The 17,126-nt window shown below is 41.7% G+C and overlaps 1 protein-coding gene across 1 annotated transcript in view; it reads left to right on the forward strand.

Annotated features, from left to right (window-relative positions):
• NIPAL2 (NIPA-like domain containing 2) overlaps positions 1-17,126 on the forward strand; it is a 50,858-nt gene that overhangs the window by 24,053 nt on the left and 9,679 nt on the right. The window contains exons 4-6 of the mRNA XM_009891918.1: positions 8,085-8,144; positions 10,105-10,226; positions 16,210-16,306. Coding sequence (XP_009890220.1) covers positions 8,085-8,144; positions 10,105-10,226; positions 16,210-16,306 — 279 coding nt within the window. The remainder of the gene's footprint in view (positions 1-8,084; positions 8,145-10,104; positions 10,227-16,209; positions 16,307-17,126) is intronic.

Raw genomic sequence — 17,126 nt, forward strand, 5'->3', positions numbered from 1 at the left:
CATTTTTTTGAAATTTGGTGTCAACATATTCCACATGGTAAGAGCTGACTGTCACTGATGTTGGGTACACAGTACCTGTGGTGTACTGAGGGTAAACGTGCTTTGCAGTATGCCCAGTCATCTAGGGGATTCTCTGAAGATCTCTCTCCCTCTGGGTCAGCACAGAAGCTTCCTTTGCTTGGAAACCAGGGGTTTGGAGGAGGAGAAGGCAGACTGGCGTCTCTGCCCAGAACGCGTTTGGGCTGTACCCCTCATATATCTCCAGACCTCTGAGACAGGAAGCGTCCTGGGTCTTAAAATAGATGGAGCCAACATCTATTATGCTCTGCTACCACATTTAACTGCATCCAACTAAATTTTGCACTTAACCCGGTATCAATTAAATAGTGAAAAGTTTGTGTCTCATTCTATTGAGCTGGGTGCTTCTGATGGCTGGGTTTTAGAAAGAATCCAGCACCACAGACCATGAATTGGCATGACACCAGTAGTTTTTAATTTTTTTTCCTTAGAATTAAGCTACAAAGACTATATTTTTCTTCTTACACAGTGGAAGTATTTCTGTGTGTGGTTGCAGTGATGCAAGCTCTACATCTGTTCAGGGTTTTAAATAGTTTGAGAAGACAGCAGTTGTTTTCTTCAAGAGGAGAAATTGGTAAATTTTTAATTTAAAAGTGGAGGAGTAATACATGTTTGATGTGTTCATTAAAAATCTTTTTATACTTAAAAATTAAAAATCATGTCTTACATGTAGCTTGGGTAATTTTAGGCTGCTGTGGTTTGCAGCATATTGTCTTGCTTTTGCCTGCAGAAACAACTTGGGGGTGGGGAAGATGAGGAGAGGCCAGTGGTATCGGAGATAATTTCTTCTGCAGGTTGCATCATTCTGTAGAGAGTTGTTTTACACTTAGCTCGTTTAGACTGACATTGTTGAGATCCCTTTGCATTTTCATATGCTCCTTCTAAATAGCTGTGGGGCAAGAAATTGCTTTAGGCTCTGAAAATTGATATCCCTGATGGTGCTTTAGGAGAAAGATTCTCAAATATTCTCATAGAAATGGATTTCTCCCACTCACTGTAATGTAAAATCTTCGTGGCCCAAAAACTTGGGATTTTGAGAACTCTGTTATTAATGAGAGCTGGGAAACATTCCCCAGACTATTCTTTAAAATACTTTATTTGTACTTGTCTAGAAGACGCAATAAAAGGATTTTCAGGGTTCTTCCTTCTCTCTGTAGTGTGTTTGTCCTATAATCCAGTTTCCAGAGTTAAGCTCATCTTAATTGTCTCTCTTTTGAGCAATTCCTCTGATATCTACCTTGCTTTTTTGTTAGGATATTGGTATTAAGGATGAGGAAAAATGTTTCAAGTTTTGTCCATCACTTTTCCAGTACTAATGTTTAATCATGTTAGAAATGTTACATGTTCAGTGTGCAGGATAGCAATCAAGAGGTCATGCACTGACTGACTAAATTCTGTAATATCTTCCTTTGTAGTCAGTGCACCATTAATATCTATCATATAAACTAAGAATAGGTTTGAGTAGTCAATTAGCTGTGATGAATTTGTTCCCAGATGTCTTGGTCAGAGCTAGCTCTCTGTTTAACACTGGCTATGCATACACGTATTCTTAAGTTTCTCCAAATTTGTGTTCATTCTCCCTGACAAAGAGCTCTGGCCCTGAAGAAGACCCGGGTCCCACGAGGTCTAAATGCATCCATACTCCTCATACCTGGGTCCTTTCCCCTGTCTACCCCAGAATGACCCACAGTAGGTCAGCAAACTGGTTTTCCTCGAGCTCCTGCCCTCCCCTTGAGCAAAACAGTATATGTGAGATGTAAGCAGGATAAGATGAAGGGGTTTTAAGCTAATAGCTTCAGGGCAGGGAGATTCTCAGGCATGGATTGTCTGTATGCAGGCTCCACCATGGAGCTGCTGCTACAGGTACTCAAAATCAGCTGTGATTTACCTGTCAGTGCCTGCAGAGTGCATGTGGACTTGCCTGTCCTCGTGTTTTGTGCATGGGCATCAGGCGCCGTCTGTGCTTCCCATCCTTCTGTCCTCCCCAGTAGCACTTGAATTGGGAGAGAGATATTTTAGTCTGCTCCAAGACTGTGAGCACAGCTCCTTTCTCCACACCAGCTCCTTTCCTTAATAAAAATGCTTGGGGACTTTTTAAAATAATTTTTTCACACTATCCTTCAGCTAAACCACATTCCTCTCGTGACCGGCAACCTCATGAGTTCAGCCTTTTTTCTTGTACCCCTGTGGAAATACTGGCACTTGCCCTGGAAGACCTGCTCCCCATTCCCTGCCCCCTTAACCTCCTGCTCATTTGAGCTGCAGTGATCAAATGTCCTACCTGCCCCACCATCTCTCCAGATCTTCCTGGCTGTGTGGCAGACTAAAATAGCTTGAGTTTAGGGATGGATTAAAGCATCTCCAAGTGCTTCTCTACTGGGATGACCCTGAATCTTTTCAGCTTGGAAGGTAGACTGAGGATCTGTATAAAGCATACTTTAAGGTCACATCTTAAAATACGACTGGCAGCAACTGCATTCTCACAGCTTGAGCACTGCTCAGCAGATTTAGTGCAAACTCAACTGGGTGAGCTTAAATTGCTTTGTTAGATGGAGGCAGATCCTTAAGTTGCATACAACAGCATAAATGCTTGGTCTCAAAGTGAAATGTTTTTCTTGTTGCACAAACTGGGAGAGGTGCAAATATTAAACAATAGTCTTTGAATCATGGCTAGGACTCCTCCTTTGGTATTTCATCCAGAACACCAGTGAAATGGGTATAAAAGTATTCTGCAAAATGGGTGGTTTTAAATGCCTTCATTTGACTGAATCTTAAGCTTAACAGAATGAACATTTGAAGCAAATATTAAATTTTGGTTTTTTACTGGAAAACTGTTGGACAAGACAGAAGCAGTAAAAGCAGTAAAAACATTTGTGAGGAGAGTACTAATCTATTTAAAATAGTACACGAAGCTCATCTAAGAATTGAAAAGAGGAAAAAGAAGGATATACTAATATTTGAAGTTATGAACAGTTATGAAATGAATTATTTAGTGTATGACCTGATAATAAAAATAGAGGTAAAAAGATGAGATTCATAAATAGCCTCAGTACCAGGAAAACACCTTAATAATGAAATATACTTATTGGTGAAATAGTTTTGGGTAGAAAAAAATAAGTGATGGACACTGTTTCATTTGAGTTTTTTAAGGCCGGATTGGACAAAATATAGAAGCTACACTCTACAGATCACCAGGTATTTTCTATCTGTGATTTCTCCTGTTGTGTATTATCCCTTTCTTAAAGAAACAAACATGAAACAATCCTAACTGCAGCTTTCATGTCTAGGAGGCAGAGGAGTTGTTTTGTGAGTTGGGTTCTCACCATTCAGTGTCTGCTAGCAGTAGAACCTACATATCACACTAATCTTTATTTCAAGTTGTGCTGGAGAAAACCTACGTATGGAGATAATCATAAATGATCACTCTCCTAAGAAAATGAGCAGCTGACTAAGCTACGTGTAGCACCATTACAGCCCACCCTTAAGGCTCTTAATTGCATATCATGCAGAAATGGACGCTTTCTACCATTTTTTTCAATTTAATTTGAAATTCACATGTTGCAGTGAATATATTCATTCAATAATGCGAATATATATTCATTCAATATATAGTGAATGTATACTCATTCAATAACGAATACAAAACAGCCTGTTTTATGCTGATGCAGGGGAAGACGAAGTTGTTTCAACGTAACAATTAAGCTCCTGAAAAAACTCTTTTTTTCCTATTTTCTACCCAATGGTTTTATTTATCATGATTTTGATGTAGTGCCAATTCATAATATTTTTCCTTTGAAATACTAACTGTATTTCCAGATTGAAGAGTTTCACGAGCCTTCAGAAAGTCTCTGTCATATAGATACAGATATTTTCCAGGACCTATTTAATTCTCAATTTGTGGATATTAATATAAGCATGATGCAATCAAGGCATGAAATGAACTCAAGGATTTCATTAGGATATGTTGGTTCTGTAATGTTTAATCCTTTACAGATCATCATCTCCCAGATTTTTTGCCCTTCTCTACATCTAGCAGGCTATCTGCCACCACTCTCGGGGGGAGTAGGATCTGCGCCTAGTTTTGAAAGTTTTATTTTAGTAATTAGTTAAAAAGCTAAAAATGTTCTTATTCACCCCGAAGCCCACAAATCTTCTCAGACGACCAGGGATGCAGCCTTTGCTTCAATGACTTACAGGCTGACAATTCAGGCTTAGAGTTGTGCATGTGTCGTATTGCTAAAACCAGTGGCTCAGAACAAACGAGGTTTCAGAACAATGATAAATTGCTTGTTTTGCTGCCAAGCTGTTGCCAGCTTACACTTTGACACAATTTTTTTGTCTGCATGTCTGTATTGTTGTATTCTATTGCCGACCAATTAAAAAAAAATCAGAGACTATTCCTCCCTCTGACACAGATCTCAATCTCTATAACTGCCTATAGCTTTTAAAAAAAACAAACAGGCAAACAAATGAACAGTTGCAAAGACACATTAATACTTTTCAACACAGCAATTGCCCAAGTTCTTCGGTCTATTCATGCATAGATCTGAACACAATGTTCAGTGATTTATTTCCCACATCAGTATGATGGTGGAGGAGGAGGAGGAGGAGTCACACAGCTTCTGTGACAGAGGGGGAACAAGAGGACCGTGGCATGGGAAAGGGAAAATTGGGGCTGGGTGGTAGGAAGTTAGACCCCTGCTGCTGTGATGGGGTGGAATCATGGTGAAGGGGAAGCCAGCTAGGAGGAAAGTGTGAGGGTGTAACATCACTGGTGTTGAGGAGGAGAAGTGAAAAAAAAAAGAAAAAAAAAGACACCTCTTCTGTGGTCTGAGGGATGCTAAGGAAGGAGCATCCTTCTGGGGAGGATGAGCACAGGGGTTTCAGCAGGGCTGCATTTAGGAGCTGAAGTTGGGATGCAGCCAGGTCTTTAACTCGTTTATCTGGTGGGCTTAGCTGTTGCCTCTGGCTGCCTACTTACTCTTCTGCCAAGGGTTCACAAGGTCTTAGGATAACTCAGGTTGGAAGAAACCTCAGGAGGTCCCTAACTCAACCTCCTGTTCACATCGGGGTCAGCTTGGAGGGCACCAGGCAGAGACGAGGCGGGGGGGGAATGCATTGGCCATCTAGCATATTGTCTTAAACTGCCTTTTCTGGAGGAAGTTATGTCTTAAGCAGCTAAATGCATGGGAGACTGTGAGCTGGAGCCCAAAGGAGTTAAGGAAGAGGGGCAGAGCAGCCGCAAGGGCTGTGAATTTCTCTTTGGGCTCCCAGGGTGCGTGTTGGTGCCTGCCATTTGTCTCGCTGGCCAGTGAAAGCTGCAAAGCCAGCAGAAGGCAAAGCGAGCAAAGGGCAGCCTGTGCTCCTGGGGCTCACAGGCTCCCTTCATTTCCCTCCTCCTCTGGCTCATTGTTTCTAGTGAACCACTGTTTGCATCAAGACAATCTGCCCTTGGTTTCTTTGATTTAACCTGGTTCAAACCTGCCCCACAAACTGAAGAACATGAAAGACTATTTAAAAGTCAACCTTACGGAGCTTAAAACCCAGAAAGTTAAAAAAATAAAAATAAAATTTAAATATTGTGTTAGGCAGTGTGTAATAACAAGGTGCTGTCTTGGCTGTGCTACCGTAACTTGCTTAAAATTCAGCCCTGAAGGTAACAGCCAGAGTTTGCCAGGCTGCTGATCAGTCATGTATGTCCTCTAGCATCTCCTCAGTTCTCTGGAACCATTCTCTGCTTCTTCACTTAGATTTACTCCATTTGCTTTTCTTCTTCACTTGAATGCGTATGAAGTGTTGGTGGCTTGCCCACAGGGACAGTTGTCTTTTGTGTTCGGGGTCTCACTCTCCCCACCTTGATGTTGCACCTCTACTCTTACTTCAGTTTTTCCTCCAATCCCAGATGGCCTAATATATGTTCTTAAAACCTCTCCTATTTTTAGATTCCTCTACATATTACACATCATAAAGAGCATTAATTATACATACTTTCTGTTAAGCTCATGATCTCTTGTGCATTACCAGCTATCTCTGGAGAAAGAGCTTTCCACAGTTGAATACATTATTAAAGCAGATGACAGGCTGAGTGACAAGTTTCATTATCTGGATGCATTCCAGTGCCTCCCTGTGCCCACTGCCAGCCTCCAAGATTGTGATCCCCCCAAGCTACCATTTGTCATCTCCAGAGAAGCAGGCAGTAGAATTTTGGGCATAATTCATCTCACCCCAAACTGGATGCCAACATTGGAATTGAACCCTAAATTGCATTTACTAGATCTCTGCTGAATGCAAACAGCCCAGACGAGGGGGTACTCAAAAAAGAAAAAAAATAAATCACTGAGACATCGGTTCATTAAGCAAAAAGTCTTTGCTGTGACAGTGATTGCCTAGGTGGGTGGCCTGAGGTGGAATTTGAGAGAGCTACGACAGCAGGAAGACAGAGCGGTAATTAATTCCTGCACTATCTTGGGTTGCTGCTGCTTCTTTCCTGGTTTATGTCCTCTCTCTTTTCTAAAGCTAGGTAGCTCTGCTATTACCAGTGTTGCCTGGATACTGGTGTCTTTTCTCCAGCAAAGTTGTCGCTGAAACATTGAATAAAGAAAACTGTGTCAGGCAGCTTTTCAGTGAGGCGTTTTCATTTGAAGATTCTTTTATTGCACTTACTCATTTGCATAGATCTCCATCACCCTTGATACAGTTTAAATTTATGACTTCTGCTATATTTTATTTTCTACTGACTAGATAACCCAGACATGATGCTGAATTCCAGTTCTCTGTTTACCTCTTGGTATGAACCTCCCTAGATTTATCTAGAGTATATCGACTAGCTAACCGCAAATTATATTTTCCATCAGAACAATAGAGATAGTGAGGCAAAGATGGTTGCAAAAAGGTTGAACTATTATTTTGAAAACAAACCAAGAATTTCAAGTTGTAGGCAGGAACAGAGCTCTTGTAACAGCATCCCATGATTTAGCTTCAATATGTCCCGTCACTGTCCCTCCTGGGCAGAGTCTTTCTTTGAGGTTTCTAAATGGAAGGATTAACATTAGCAATGCACCTCTCCCAAAGGCCTTTTCTCATCTTTTACATAGGAGCTATTCAGCCTCCTTTGCTTCTCCTTAGAGGTAGATGCTCTAATGTTGTATGCTGGAATAGAGCCATCTCTCCCAGGTGGCCAACAGTCTCATCCATCTTAAGGCCCAACCCCTTCTTCCCTTTCTAGCACACGTCCACACTGAGCTGCTTACCAGAAATCCTGGCCTGGTCACTACTGCTGCTCACCCATCCACTGCTGCCCTTCCAGGAGAGGCAAGGCTAGGAGCTGGCACAGGGGTGATGCAAGAGCTGGACAAGGGAGTGTTGCCCAGGGAAGAGGACATCATTTCCAGGGCTCCCTTCCATTTTTCTCTTTCCTTATTACAAGTTACTTGAGAAGACCATGGGCAGTGCTCCTGTATGGTACACATGTTGGTTCTTCCACCTGCTTGTTGCACGCATCTTCACCGCTTTCTTAGTTCATACTAAATATTATGCTTTTGCAGTGGCTTTCTTCCTCTCGGTTGTACTGCTGCTACTGTTCTTCTATTAATACACTGAAGACTCAAGAAGCAGAATTTTATCCTTCTGTGAGGCAATTTGCCTTGAGCTAGTCCATAGAGTGAGTTGGTGGCAAAATGGGGAGTGGAACAATAAGGCTGATCGGTGCCCAGCTTTCCTGATGCTTCCAAAGATGACTGAATCAGAGCAGTTTATGCAGTGTCTGCGTGGGAGCTGGGAAGGGTATTGCACCTCTTCAACCACGTAAGAGCCTGCTGGATACGTTTAAAATCTTACAAAAACTGAGGGTTAGTTGTTTGCTGGAATGGACTCCTGGCTGGTTGTATCACAGTATGGTGCAACAACAACAGCCATGAGATATGTTTACACTTGGCCCAGGGCAGCTTTTTGCTACAGTGCTTGATATTTTATCAAATATTAAAAATGTCTTTATATTTCTGCTCTAGGTAGTGTGTTTATTTCTGTCTTATTCCTAAAGAAGACCATGAGGGCTGCTGATATATTGGGTAAGTAAGCGTTTGCTAATACAGACGTGTGTCGCCATATGCCTAGCAAGCTGCAACTCTCACACAGCCCCCCACCTTCCCACTCCCACTTTCCCGAGCCAGTGTTTCGAGGCAGATACTTGCAAAATTGGGAAGAAGTGACAAAAAGAGAGAGAATCTTCAATGCATGTGGAAAAGACTGCATTCCCAAATCCTCTGCTCTTATAACCATAACTTATTCCTTATGTGTCCTTATTGCTCAAATTTATTTCCATTGTCTATTTTTGCCTCTGAGGTTGTATTTAGTATTATATTTATGAGTACAACCCAATTTTAATAAAAACAATGAAGTTATTGAGTTATTCATTCAAATACAAGATCTTTTTTCTTACTGCACAGATATTGCACAAAAATTCAAGCTCAATTAAAAGTGACAACTTCCCTTTTGGTATTAATTTTATCACTTCAAAGAACAAATAATCATGTTGTCAAATGTTTTGCTGGGAAACATGGTCTTCACTCCAAAAGCATGTCAACTTTTTGTCTGTGTCCAAGATTTTTTTGCATATCGAAACTGTCCAGCTTAAACACAGTAACAGTGACAGATGAGCATATTTCAGTTTTTGGACTTTACACCAAACTATCTTGGCTGGGACAGTGCACCTGATGTTGCTACAGGGCACCTGAAATTTTGTGGGGTTCCTAGCATCTAGAATCAATTGTTCATACTATAACGAGGACATCCCAGTTGTTCTCATGAATATTTTGGAGAGATCTGTTCAGTATTGTTCCAGGAATACTATATAATATTTATTTAGGTTTGGGATCCAAGTTTGCCAGCTCAGCTGCTACATTCAAATTCCCCCCTCCCTTGACTGATCATGTTTCCCTTACGGTCTTATACATTGTGTGTTGCTTTAACTAGTGTTCAAACACTGATTTATTTCATTTCTGTGAGTTCGACTTCGCAAGAAGGATTTAACAATGTTGCTACATTCCATAGGAATGAGCTATATGATGGGAAATATGGTGATGTTTTTGCAAGCACATAAATATAGAACAGTTCTGCTTTTCCAAAGGAACTGTGTGCAATAGCAGTGCCAGCAAAGTCCTCCGGATGTGCTTTGTTTTGTATTCCCGAGCCTTGTATTCCACACCGATTTATAGGTTTGCCAAGAGTTTGAAAGATTACTTGAAAAAAAAAATTGATTAGTTAATATCTTCCTTAATCCAATACAGTTTGTGAGCTCAGGATCGGCTCACTTCTATCTCGATACCTCAGTGAACATCTGTGTTTGTCAGCTGGCTGTCCACAAGGCAGAACTTCCAGATTTTTATTAAAAGCACAATAATGCAAGTTCGACCTTGAAAGGGGGCCCTGGCAACCTAATGGCTGAACAGCCTTTTGCAAATCAACCTTTTATAAAACACTTCATAGGTCTGCAAATACAACAGGGAGCGGCCAAAATGTTGGCTTCATGGCGGCTTCACACGAGCATTGGACTGCAACGTATCTGTTGCGCTTAATGTTTCCGGGGCAGGTCCAGAGCTGATGCAGATCTCTGCAGCCACACTGACTATGGGAGAGCTGTGTTTATTTGCACTGGTTAATGACCTAGCTGGCTGCCTCAGTAAGCAACCTGTTCTTTCAGTTTAGGATGAGTTTATGTGACCCGCTTTGTGCCTGTGAGAAATACGAAGGATCGATTCTCCTTTGTTGTGCACTTGGTATTAGAATAGAGAATATTTGAAAATGCATTGCTGAATTGGAGCCCTAATTCATGCAGCTTTACTGACAGCTTTTTTCATATTTCCAAGATCCTTTGAGACAAATACGAGGCAACCCAAGTACCTAAGCTCAGATCTGATTAAACAGACTTAAATTTTCTTCTAGAAACTATTTCCAAGTCAGCTGGAGAGCAAGGATGACTGTGATCAACAAATATTGTCATACCAAAATAATATGTCCTTTTCTTTAAAGGAGGAACGCTAACAGTAACAGGGACATACTTGCTGGTGACATTTGCTCCAAATGTACCCCAAGAGCTCACAGCAAGACAGGTACAGAATTACTTGGTGAGCTGGCCTTTTTTGGTATATTCGGTGAGTATCTGGTTCATACTGCTCCCTAAATCAGAAAAACTGGGGTTCTTGGGCTTTTTGCAGCATTATGAATTAGTGGCACAAAAAATCCTGAGGACAAACTGTATGATTTTCATAGGAGAAGGAGCAAGTCTCTGGATCATCACACCCATCCCAAAGCTGAAAATATGCTGAGACAAAAGATGTCTTTCTAACTGCATGTCAGGGGAAAGTCACAGTTCTGCAGGATTAACAAGAATGGAAAGGGTTTGGTTTTTGGTTGGGCTCGAGGGAAAACCTCAATATTGGCACTGCTTATAATTCCTATAGATGTGTTCATGCGACCCTGTCTGCATGTACATCTGGGTTACAGTGCTTTTCTGGCATACGACGGACTTGTGCTTTTACAAATCAAGCTACTTATATGCTTGGTCCTGTTTTTTTCTTTGCTGTCACTCTGTTTTATCCCCATGTTGCTAAGCCTGGCTGAAAGGAGCTTCATATAGAGTTGAGATGTGGAGAGGCAGCCTGCTTCACTGCCACTCAGGTTAATCGGAACCTGAGTTCGAATTCAAATACAAAAATACCGTTTTGATTAAAGTATCTGTATACAAACTTCAAATACCATACGTCGTCTTTGATGTATTTAATTAACATGAGGAGCAAGACCAGAGTGAGTAGGAGGAATTCCTCTCTCTCTTTTCCTCTGGAATGCTGAAAATTTGTTCCTCTGGCTGAATGTAAAAGGTGCAATATAGAAGCTTCAGAAGCAGTTACTTTTTCCTCAGTAAAGTGACTAACTTGGGTTAGATCATTAGTGTCCGGGCTCTTCTCAGTAGGAAGCTCAGTTAGAAAGCCACTGAGTAGACAGTTTAAGGATCTTAATCTTTTAGCCAATCTGCAGACTTTAAATATATCTAACTATCCATGAGACCACTGATTAAGCAGAAAGCACGTGCTACCACAAAAAATGTTGATCTTCTTGTTCATATTTTTGTGCATTTTAAAAGATGGTGATACAGCTCAGTGGAAGAAATTAATGATTGTGCTGCATAAATCACAACATGCACTTTCAATCAGGCAGTAGAGAGGCATTTGAAGGCAATGCCCAAGAGTTTTGGGGTACTTAGTAAGGGTAGCTTCAGCCTCAGCAAGAGCTTCAGCAAATCCATGTAACCAGCAGAGGGAGAGGGACTTGGTGCTCAATGGAGGACACTCTCTCTTTCCTACTGAATATCCCCCTCTACTATGCAGTTCCACCTATAGATACTAAAACAGCCTGGCATTTTAGGCACTGCTTTTAAATCGCTGACTCACCCTTTTGTGTACAGGTGGCGGAGGGAAAAAACACCCCATCCACACCCAGTGACATCAGAAATTTCTGTACTGTACACTGGTCACATTTTCTTAAAACCAACAGTTTGCTAGAAAAGGGCTTTTCCCCGCCTGAGAACTTTTTTGAACTTGTTTCAGGAAAAGTTAATAACAGCACAGTTGAATGCCTAGGAAGACTGTGCTATATTTTTCTTAGGAGACATTATAAGGAGGTGGCAGGTAACCCCTGGACTTTATTTCCCCTCTTCTCTCTTTTTCCTGCCTCAGCCAGCATCTAATTCTACATGTACAGCACGAGTTGCAGGGAAGGATGGAGCAAGTACACAGCAGATCTTGTTGACTCAACAACATATCAAGCTTTATTTGTTCCTTCTGCTCCGTGGATTCATCTGTTTTGAGCTTCCTCTGTCCAAAGAAGAGGGAGGAGTGAAAAGCTCCACAAGAGACTCTGAGATACCAGCCTAATTATCCTGGTATGCTGCTGGAAGTTCAAGCAAACCCTGCTGTAAACATTCTCTTTGGGCAGGCAACTAGCTCTTCATAATTGTTTGTAAAATGCCTAGCACAGGTTGGCTGCCGAGATGTAAAAAAGCGCAGCAGAAGTTGCAGAGTTTCCAGTATAAATATATAGCGAGGAGACAGTGCAGCAGTACAACGCAGTCCAACAGTCTTTCTAAAAGTAGCCCTGAAGTGTGGTCTGCTGAGAAATACAAAGCCCCAATGGTACAAAATGTTCTGTGTGGGTGATAAACCATCCCCATGTGGCACTCCGCTGGCATCAGAGGAGTTCTGCAGAAATAGCCTCTAGTTCCCACATGAGACAACTTTGAGTCACCTTCTGAGACTTTGCAGTAGCATAATCATGTCTGAGCAAAAATGACTATCCTAGCTCAGCTTTTTTTCTCTTTTGCTTATGTGCACTTTGAGTCACTACAGAAGACATCAATTATAGATGAAGCTCTTACGTTTCCCTAAACAGAAGCATAGTGAGTATTGGGTTATTAATATTTAATCTCTGCAAAATCAGGTTCAAAGCATCTCTGCTTTTTCTTCAAAGTGCCTAGAAGACCCTCCTGGTTCACTGGTCCCGATGTTGCTGTATATCTCAGAAAAAGACTTGAGGTAGACAATGTGGTATTTTGTTCTGGTGCCTTCTGGTAATGCTTAGAAACATGGAAAACATCATGATTATAAAAAAATGTTGATGAGATGTGGGCTTGAGGAGACTTCAGTAGAGATTAGTTATAATAGCAAAAATGATTGTAAGCAGGTCAAGATCCTTCAGTTCCTCTGAACAGAATATCAGAAGCTGATATAATCTACGCATTTCCCATTCCTGGACTTTGTATTTAACGCTACCACAGTTATCAACTATGAGAGCAAGCACTATTTTTGGTAATTCTCAGGAGACAATTGTAGGCAACAGCTGGGGCACACCAGGAAGGTCCTTGTCTGCGTGAGGTCCTATTAGGAGCCATGCATTCTGCTTGCAGTGTGACTCAATGTGATGGCCTCTCTCATGTCTTGTGATTAAAGGTGACCTGTTGGTGGGTCACCGAGTGGCACAGAACCATGGAAGAATAGCTTGGCTGCTGGGCAGCACAATGTGAAAACTAATTGTTTGAATTTCATGTTTAGTGTGCAAGACTTGACAGAGCTGTGTAAACTTAAATAACAGCCCTGAAAGGCAAACATCAGCTTTCTCCCCAGGTTTGGCCACAGGACTACCATCTCTGGCCCTACACCACTGCTGCTCTTGGGCCTTCCCCAGGAGGCAGAAGCAGCCAAGCACACAGACCTGTGTGCCCCTTCCAGAGCTGCCATCGGGGACTCTTGTGTCCTTTTCATGGTTTTGGTTGGCTGTTTCCTTTCAGAAGTGAGACTTCTTGGTGGGTTTCTTTGCTTTCAAACAGGAGGAGACCAAACTGGAGCTTTATGGTAGCTTTAGCAAGAGAAGAGCTGATGACAGGATGAGGACTGACTGAGGGCTGATGGACAGAGCCAGCAGGTGACTTGGCTCGGTCAGGGTCGGTGGTGCTCGGCAGCACCTGCCACTCTGGGGGTTGGAGTGAGGTGGAAGAGGGAATGGAGCACCAGAGCTGGTGTGATGGAGCAGTTTGAACCAGCGACTGTCCTTGGGCTTCTTTTTGGATGATTGTTCTTGCGTAGTTTGAAATCTAAGTGACAGGGCAGATGATGGTGTTTGCCTCTATTGGTATTGTGATTAAAGTTGTCTAGGGGGTATAAAATGAATCAATACCTGAGGTGTAGTTGGCTGCCTACAGTAGGGTTGTCTCATGGGTTTCTGCACACTCTGTGGCAACCAGTCCAAGGGTCTGAGAGAGGTGATGGGCGCTCAGGTTTGCATTCGGGGAGGAGCAGATCTCACAGTGCTGTGTCGCCTGGTGCCATGGCTCCATCCCAGTCACAGCATCCTGTGTGCCAGTCCTGAACTGGTGTGTCATGGAAGAGGATACCTGGGACATCTCTGGAAGATCTTTCTTAGTCTGGGTACCTTTCTATGTGGGGAATATGTATTTAGCACAGCTTTCTTCTATTCTGTTAGCAATTGTTCACTGTCAAAATAGCAACTGAAGCTATTTGGGGGCTGCTGTAGCTGCAGCCTGATAATCTCCCCTCTCCCTCTGGCCCTAAGATGTGTTTGCCAGTGACACAAAGAGTGAAGCTGTTACCTTTACTTCTGCTCTCGACTTCCCTCAAAACCCTGTCATAGTTTTCCACAGGGAGGCCAAAATGAACTCACATGTCTGCAGATCTTAACATGACTTCTGCCTCGGATCCTGATTTAGACATAGCCAGTGTTACACTGTTGAATAAAGCTGGGGAGGATGGCCGAGTTACTGACTGTGAGACTGAGGCAAAGGCCTCTTTTCTACCGGCTGGTGGCCCAGCTTTCACCTCTGGGTGCAAGCCTGGTGGGGAAGGAAGTTCTTCTGGAGGGAGATGAGACCAGCACTCCACAAGAGATTGGAAAGATTATTAAACAAGGATTAATCCAGGATGCCTTTTTTTTCATCCAACCACAAAAGGCTTTCTTAGATTTGACACATTTTACAAAAAACCAAAAAAAAGTTTGTTTTTTTTTAAAAGCTTGCAATAGATATTTGACTTTTTAAAAAGAAAGTTGGTATAAAATCCAGATTTGTGTTTGGAATGTTCTGAGATGCAATTGTCTCTCAGTTGTCTTTGGGAGCAAGGGATCAGTGTGAAGGTAAATAAAAAATGAATTAAAGCATAATTATGTTCTGTTCATATTTTTGAACACTACAAAACTGGGGGAGGTGTGAGTGTGGTAGAAAATTTTAGTAACTGAATGTAGCCGATGACTGCTTTCCTGCTGCAGTCACCCTCCAAAATGAGAAATCGGCTATGTTACATTATATAACCGCCGCCAGTAACTGTTCAGTCGCTTCTTTGGAAAGTTCATCAGCGCAACACCCAGGTCTTCTCAAGTCTATTGCTGCCTTATAGCGACTGCCAGTGGAGTGGCATTATAAAACATAAATTAGTATGTTGGTGACGAAACCAAGGAGATAGACGTGAGGTTTTTCTTTGGCTTGTTTTGTTGGTAAAAAGTGACAGTAACCAGATTCATTAATGACGACAATGTAATTTTCTGTCTTATTTCCCCCATTTGATTACTTTCCAACATGCACAAACAAACTTCTCTTTCTTCATGCTGTCTATAAGGCTACCGGGCTTCTGAGCACCTCTCAGTGCAGACGTCCATCATGCCTGTTTTCATAAGTCTTCTGGGCTTCACAGAAGATTTTTGGCTTTTGCGCTTGCTGTTTTCTTTAGGCATAGAGGGGTAATTGGGCAACGTGGGTAGGAAGCAGAATACCCACACTTTCGAGATGGCAAAAGGCAGGAGTTACTCAGGGAATCTGCAAAGAGACACACTAACAGCAAGTCAGTAAATTTAACTCTCTGCTATTTAGCTGTCAGACCTTATTGAAGGAGCAAGTTTGGACCATGCACAGTGTAGGTAAAGCTGCTTCAGCAACTGCAGATGTCCTGCAGTGTGCTCTGCTAGCGTGTCATTGAGCTTTTCAAGATAAGCCCTTGACAGGTACCTGTGATTTGAGAACAACCGTGTGAAATAAATGTTTTCCTTCTTAAAATGTGTGGCAGAAATTTTGAACAAAAGGACAGTGTTTGGGAGCACTTTTTTTAGTAGGACAGGGGAGAAGGGCAAAGAGGGTAGCAAAAATAAGCTTGCATGTCACAAAGAGTGACACTAGGAATACCAAGGAGAGACTGCTGTTCCTCCAGGTAGATGCTTTACTCCATAGGAATTATAACAGAGTTTCTGTAAGAATTATTACCAATAAACATGGGTATCTTTGCTGTCACATTAAAAATGCTACCAGTGACAAACTATGGCTAGAAGCGCAAAAAGAAAAACTAAAGGAACAAGAAATGCTCAAAGTTTAACTTTTGCTATAATAGGAAAGATACATGACAACAACTGTTTGATAGATCTGTCAACTGGCAATAAGGTTATTTTTTAGCAGAAGATGCTTAATAAAATAATTCTCCTTTGAACTGTTAGAGCAGAGAAAATGAATGTGACATCTCAAAGACTTTGAATGAAGGATTTATTACATAGTTTCACAGCTTTAACTTTCTTTCCTTATATTTTCAGATCTTAGAAATTATAATATTCTGCATTCTCCTCTATTTTTACAAAAGAAAGTCTGTGAAGCACATCGTGGTTTTGTTAATGATGGTAGCACTACTGGGTAAGAACATATTATTCACTTTAATGTTGCTGTCTGTTACTTGATAATTCCTTGTCACTCAGTCTCCCCAGCTAGTTTAGATTAGAGATATTTCAAAGCAGTGTGCTGAAGGAGAGTCATTGAAACTTTTCCCATGATTTTTACTGTGGTCTCTTTTTGAAGAGAAAAGCCGATTATGAAACATAGTTTCTATGCTTATTGCTGGGACTATCTCTTTTTACAGATTTCCTGAAATTAATATGCTGTGTGCAATAGTATTCTATAGCTTTTTTTTACATAACACTTTAGCTTTAGATCCTGGGAAAGGGGACTGTTTGAAACTGTTTTGGAGAGCAGGCTAGCTGTGGAAATCAGTTCTTTGAAACAGAGCAGCTTAAGATCTTGTAAGCAGTCCATAAGCAAATGCAGTGATATGCTGTGACTGCACAGGAACTTTTCTTTGAATTATATATAGCTGTTCACACATGCAACATTTCATACTTTACCACCTTTCCAGAAGCGTAGCAAGAACTCAGTGGGCCACCAAAGTCTGCCTGCTGACTAACATCGCCACAATCAATACCCAGGGAAACAAGGGAGATCATTTTATCAGGCAGATTTCAACCAAGTTAAACTTGAATCAGTTTTGAAAAATGTCAGGAGTCTATCTCTAAAGCTCCACTTCCTGCAGGGGTATATTAAGAACTTGTCCCCACCCTGTGTCTTCTGCTGTCCTTGTCTTGTCACTTCTTCATGAAACCCTGATGGGACACCACATTACTTTGGTTGAAGCGGAAGGTGCTTGAACTGTGCCACTGAAGTCAATGGTTATATTTCCACT

Source organism: Charadrius vociferus, unplaced genomic scaffold (genome assembly GCF_000708025.1).
Source record: "Charadrius vociferus isolate BGI_N301 unplaced genomic scaffold, ASM70802v2 scaffold15, whole genome shotgun sequence".
In the NCBI taxonomy this organism is placed as follows: domain Eukaryota; kingdom Metazoa; phylum Chordata; class Aves; order Charadriiformes; family Charadriidae; genus Charadrius; species Charadrius vociferus.